This window comes from Impatiens glandulifera, chromosome 5, assembly GCF_907164915.1.
Source record: "Impatiens glandulifera chromosome 5, dImpGla2.1, whole genome shotgun sequence".
Taxonomy (NCBI): Eukaryota; Viridiplantae; Streptophyta; class Magnoliopsida; order Ericales; family Balsaminaceae; genus Impatiens; species Impatiens glandulifera.
Genome location: NC_061866.1, coordinates 31,826,043 through 31,832,235, shown reverse-complemented (window position 1 = coordinate 31,832,235; position 6,193 = coordinate 31,826,043). Strand labels below are relative to the sequence as shown.

General features: G+C 32.5%; 1 protein-coding gene across 1 annotated transcript; it reads left to right on the top strand.

Moving 5' to 3' along the window:
- Positions 1–243: 243 nt before the first annotated feature.
- Positions 244–5,534, top strand: LOC124937416. The gene is made up of 3 exons (XM_047477679.1): positions 244–862; positions 3,772–3,858; positions 4,423–5,534. The coding sequence occupies exons 1-3, from the start codon at positions 533–535 to the stop codon at positions 5,383–5,385; spliced, it is 1,380 nt and encodes a 459-aa protein (XP_047333635.1). The 5' UTR covers positions 244–532; the 3' UTR covers positions 5,386–5,534.
- The last annotated feature ends 659 nt before the right edge of the window (positions 5,535–6,193 follow it).

Genomic DNA, 6,193 nt, shown 5'->3' with positions numbered 1-6,193 from the left:
TTATTGATTATTCGAATTGGAATGGGCTAGTTCAAATTAATTTTTTTTAATTTTTGTTGTGTTAGTGACCGATTTGATCGATTTTTTACATACATGCCTATAGTACCAGGGTATACTAGTGTTTTTATACCGTTAAAATTAATCTATCGAATTTCCCGAGACAAATTAGGACGGGTGTTAATACAACGTTAATACAATTAGGTTTTCTCCTCTGGTCTCTCTCAACAAAATCTTCATTTGAAACCTTACTTCACTCTTAATCCTGATATTTGATATTAGGTTTTCCCCATTATTGATTGAAGCCCCTGAAACCTTGATTTGAGAATAATCAGACTAGATTAGTTTAGCAAAATTTTTATTTTTCTTTTCTGTCGGTCTCCCGATAAATTTATTCGAGCCCAAAACCCAATGTGATAAGAAATTCTTGGAAATATCGATCGTCTCACTATTTCTCTAGTCGCTGGACATTCTTCCCTTTCAACATCATCCACGGTAGAAAGTTGAAGAGGGTGCTCTTATTTTAGGGATTTTGATGGATTCCGGATCATTTGTACTGAACATTAGTTCAGACGAAGAAGATTGTGAAGAGACTAGAGGTGAAAGAAGTGAAACAGTAGGGGACGACTTTGAAGAATTCTACTGGGAAATGGGGGATTTTGAAACGGAGGATTTTGAGGGGATCCATAAAGTGTTCGATGATCCAAATGATGTAATCCTGGTCAGTGATGCAAATGAAATAGATAATGATGATGATGATGATTGTATGATCTTAGATGGTGATCCAGATGAGCCAATTTCCATTAAGAACGATTCAGCTATTGATGATTCAGATGATTTGGTTATTGTTGGAGCAAAGGGTCAGGTATTAGAATCTTATATTAATTGTTTACCTATTTTTTCTCAACTAAAGTCTAATTGTGTGTAGAATCGAATCCATTGATAGTGCACAGCTACTTCAAACATTAATACATCACATGCACTTAGGTTAGCACCCATCTGATCAATGCTGGATATGAATTTAAGTGTCTATTGAACTTTTAAAGTAGTTTTATGGGGATTAGTTTATACTGTTTTGTGTTATTTTTAGAAAATTCATCTTAACCTAATAAGAGAATAAAAATTGAATCTTTTATTTTTAAGTTTTCTTAACTTTAGATAATGATTGCTGATCAATCTTTATACTTTAAACATTTGTCATTTTTCATGTTTTCTCTACTTAAAGTTCATAAAAACTTGTTCAAATATTCATTTTAAGTCTTAAAATTCAGTTTTGTTTCAAATTATATTTTGAACTTGTGTGAGTTCCTAAATGAACATTCTTTAACCTTTTAAAATAGATCTCCTACTGTTTTCTTTTAATATTGTTATTAATATTATGAACTTTTTTGTGTGTATTAGTTTGGTATCTCACATTGGTTAAAGATAAGAAAAATGGTCCCTTTATAATGAAGTTAATAGATTAGATACCTTTTTTGGGCTTGGGATTGGGCTGTGGTCGCACCGGTATTTGTCGTTTGTTTTGTCGACCCAATTATAGGAGCAAAGTGACAGGACACCTCTTGAAATGATTCAAAATTTGGAACATTGAGAATTATCTCGTCATGTCATGGTTGTTAAACTTGATGACGTATAGTTGTGAATTTCATCCTACACACAATTGCCAAATCAATTTGAGACATTACAAAAGTGGATACTCTTTTTGTACACAAAACAGTTCTAAACTCTTTGAAGTGGAACTGCTTCTCCACGATCTTCGTTAAAAAATATTTGATTGTTCCTCTTTTGTCCACATTCACCCAACAATAGAAACATGCTTGATCCAACATCCATGAAATGTATCTTAATCAGATACTCACTGTTCCAAAAATGCTACAAATGTTGTTCTCTTATTACAAAAAGGACCTACATCACTATTGGACCTACCTTCTTCGAAAATCATGCATCTTCTTATCTTTTTTGGGAGATAGGTAGTGAATATTAGCCCCACCTATACCTCTCATTGAACCAATATGCACATCACTTTTTTCTATAACAAAAATTCCATCATACATTCTTTACATTCCATCTGGATATAGTTACAGAACACTAAAGTACCAAAGACAATCTTCGAAGATATGTTTAACAATTTAGGCATGTACAATTTGAGGGTTTTCGAAAAAAAGAAGTAAAAATAGGGGTGTATTATAAGTGCAAGTTCGATAGTTGGAGTAATGGGCGTTTTGTTATTTAGTAGTGGTAACCGCCCTCATTCATTTATTGTGTATAAATGTACATGATAGCTGTATTCATTTTGTACAGATCAATATAATGAAAATTGAGTTCAAACATCTCTTACAAATTCTCTCTAAACTCACAAAATTCAAAATGGCTATCTCTTACAATTTTAGCCATGTTTTCTCAAATCTTGTTGAGCATCAGCTTTGCGACACATTTTTCTCATGTTAACTAGTTACTGGAATTACTTGAACAACATAATGATATAGTAACAATGCAAAAGAATGATAAATATAAAGAAGGTTAAGTAGCTTATTCATTATGCTTTGTCTTACATATCAATTCCCACTAAGCATGGAACACCAAAGGAACTGAACATCCTCATCTTTTTCCTCTTCCAGTCCTTATTATGCATGATATAGTACAAATTGAATGGTTGTTATTTTGGTAGAAGTGAATAAATATGACCCTAAGGGATTTTGCCTTTTTTGTGTTTCCACATTCAAATTTAAACTCACATATTCAACACTATCTGTAGTAAATATCTCTCCAATTAGAAGCAACTGATTTGGCTGAACTATTGTTAAAAATATATAGCTAGCTGGACATGATGTCTGATATCTATTGGGAATGACATTCTTTGACTTTTTTATTGTTAGTTCTTGAAGCACACAGAAAATATATATATATATATATATATTTTTATTATTATTATTTAATGTAGATCCCATAGTAATAACTTTCCCTTCAACTTAAAGCGTTCTAAGTAAGAATCAAACTCGTGACCTTTGATCTATTAGGCATCGACTCTTGTCACTTGAATTACCCTAATGTGTTAGAAAATACATATTAATATTATTGGTAGAGGGGAAAAACAGTTGCATGGAAGTACATGTAATAAAATAAGTAACAACTTAGTGCTGAACTAAGACTCTATTCCTCAAGCACAATGGAGTAATAGTGTATATTGAGCATATTGTACATTATTCAATTTTTTGATTGAGAGATTATCCAAATTATAGTATAATATTTGTTCCTTCATATGGTATGTAAATTATTTTCTAGATATTGATCTAAATTACAGTTTTTGTTTTGTTGTTGTTTCATTTGGTATAGATCAATCTAGTTATTTTCTAGCTCATTTTGATTTTTTTTTTAGCAAAAATGGTGTTGACAACTAATTAATTTGGTCAAATTTTGTTTTTTTTTATCTCTTATTCCATATTAACATATAAGTGTTTACGAGCTATGTGCTTAAGTCACGGGGATTAGTCGCACTCCGAAGGAGAAGAGGAACCCGGCATTCTAAAAAACATTATGTTATTTACCATTTAAAAGGTTGATATATCCTATTTGACAAATTAATTGTGTTCCTTATTTCCTCATTTTGAATTAAAATCCTCGTATATTTCAAAATTATTTTATTCTCCAATGTATAGTATTTATATAAGTCAATATCTACAATCAATTCATTTGTTTTTCAAGCATTCTAAATAGCCTCATTATCTATTCATAATTTTTTTACCTGTATTGGTGTGCATAATCTTCTCTGTGCAGATAGCTTGTAGAGATTTTCCTCATCCTCGCCACCTATGTGCCAATTATGAATTTGACACCACCCAACATGAGAAGTATTGTAGCCAGGTAATCTTTTTTTTTTCTTAGCAATATAAGTAGATGCTAGTTAGATGTGGTTTATTTGGATTTAACAACTATCCCATCATCGATCACTTTTCCTTCAAATGGTCAACTAAAAGTCTAAAATACAGTCTTAATTAACATTTAGAAGATGGTCAAAAAATGAGTTCGATTTGCTTCCTCAAAATATGTAGTTGCTTCATTAACTTTTGAAAATAGCTCAAATTAACAATTTTTCAAGCTCCATTAACAGAATTAACTAGAAAATGACGGTGATAAGTAATTTGAGCCATTTTTTAAAGTTTATGAAAAAAAACGAGCTTGGCTCATAAGCTTTTGATACAAGTTGAAGAAGAAAAACAAACTTATTTTTGTCATTTGCCCAAATAAGTCAAATTAACCACTTCTGACATAAAAGAAGTTTTCTTTTTTTTCATTTGATTTAAGACCAGTTTATTTGCAAAAAAAACCCAAGATCAAACAAGCTCCAGTTATTTACCAATTAACATGATCTTTTTAGACATTCTATTCCTACTATTTGATATCAGCTCATCTTGTCTTAATGTCCAGTGCCACTGTTATGTTTGTGATGCACTCGCACCATGTGTTCATTGGGGCAACGGCATCTCCAAATTTGACCACTGCCACGCCACTGAAAAAAGTCATTATTGGAAGCATGAGAGGAAACAAAGCAAGCAAGGAGATGAAGCTCTTCCTCAACCTCCTAAAGTAACTGACTTCTATTCCAATGGAGGAGAGCACCTAAGCCTTAATATTCGTTCACGTTCTACAACAGTCGCTGCAAATCGTGTTGCCAGATGTAGTAGTAGACCCAATCATCCACCTGGTTTCCCAAATTCCCATGTTTCCAGATGTAGTCCTCCACCCGGTTTCCCAAATTCCAGACTTCGTCATATTATTGGCATGCGTACAACATTCAAACGTTCAGGTGGAGATGTCTTGGCAAATAACGGATTTGGGTTTAAGAGACTACCCTCCCTATCAGAATCCCGATCTTTTCAATCTACTGCATTCTCTTTGCCTGAGCCCAGCCAGAGTTTTGATCATACATTGCCTATCAATTTGGTTTCTTCTGAACCACATATATTGCTGAACCCGTTACCATCTCAATCTCCCAAGACTTCCTCTGAGCAAGAGAATGGGGAGAATTCCATTTTGAATTCTCAGTCTTTTACACAACCTGAATCACCCAATCACTTGTTTGTGAACTCAACTTATGATATCCCACCAGATGACAACCAACATATTAGTAATGGTTGGGATGCTCTCCACTTTGGTTCAGATATCTCTCATAATCAAAATCATGATTTCTCAAGCCCAATATATGATCCATGTTTTCCTAATGGAAACGGTTCTAGTTCTCTGGGGGAGTTTGATACTGACCCTTGGCTATTTGATCCATCTCCTTGTTCTTTGTCTCCAGTGTTGGATGTAGTATACCCTCCAGAACCTCCTCCTACTATGGACACTGAACTCTTTTCACCTTACAACTTCCTGGAGATGCCGCCTTAAGTTTTCGGTGCCTGCAGAGGGAGAGGTAAGTTTTTATTTATTTATTTGTTTTTTTTTCACGATGACAATAGAAACGGTTTGAAGTCTTTAACAACATCCACCTAAAATTTGTTATGAGATAATGTATAAATTATGTTTGGTTTCTTTTTACTTATTGTCTGTCTATTATTCCATTATTGTTTTTATTTGATGATGCAAGTTCTTGAAGTGGTTGTGGCACATAAAGTTAGGTGCTTACACTTTGGTGATAACTTTGTTCTTTCATTAGATCAGATAATATGATATGAGAGCATCTTGAGTAACTCAGAGTCTTAGATCTCTTATCGGTCGAAAATACTTGGATTGGTGATGGTTGTTATGATAACCTCTTTGGAGATTAGTTGAAGTATGCCCAAAATTGCAGGAAAAATGATGTGTGCTCATCTTAAATAGGCACCAAGTGATTGGTTATCAAAATCTAACACAATAAGAAAATTCATGGTTTTGTGATGTTGGCATCATAGGTTTATTATTATATTCAAACACTTTATTTTATTTATTATTTGAATATATAAAAAATAAATTATCACATTTTATGTGAAAACAACTTTCAATGCTTGATCCAAACAAAAATATAACATTCTCTTATTTTTCTTTTATTTTTTGTTTTTTTGGGTAAAATACTTAATTGATTAGAGTATTTGTTTATCATTGATAAATGAGTTAGAAAGATTAAAAAGAAAAGTAAATAAATAATTCATACAAACTCATAGCTTCATTTCATCAAAGTCATGAGTTTAAGTTTGTACAGACTGATAATTTTGTTGTT

Excerpts from the sequence above, each read along its gene's own strand:
- LOC124937416 (XM_047477679.1), top strand. The coding sequence starts at position 533 with ATGGATTCCGGATCATTTGTACTGAACATTAGTTCAGACGAAGAAGAT. Across the intron at positions 863-3,771 it reads TTGTTGGAGCAAAGGGTCAG|ATAGCTTGTAGAGATTTTCC; the intron begins GTATTAGAATCT and ends TTCTCTGTGCAG. Across the intron at positions 3,859-4,422 it reads ATGAGAAGTATTGTAGCCAG|TGCCACTGTTATGTTTGTGA; the intron begins GTAATCTTTTTT and ends CTTAATGTCCAG.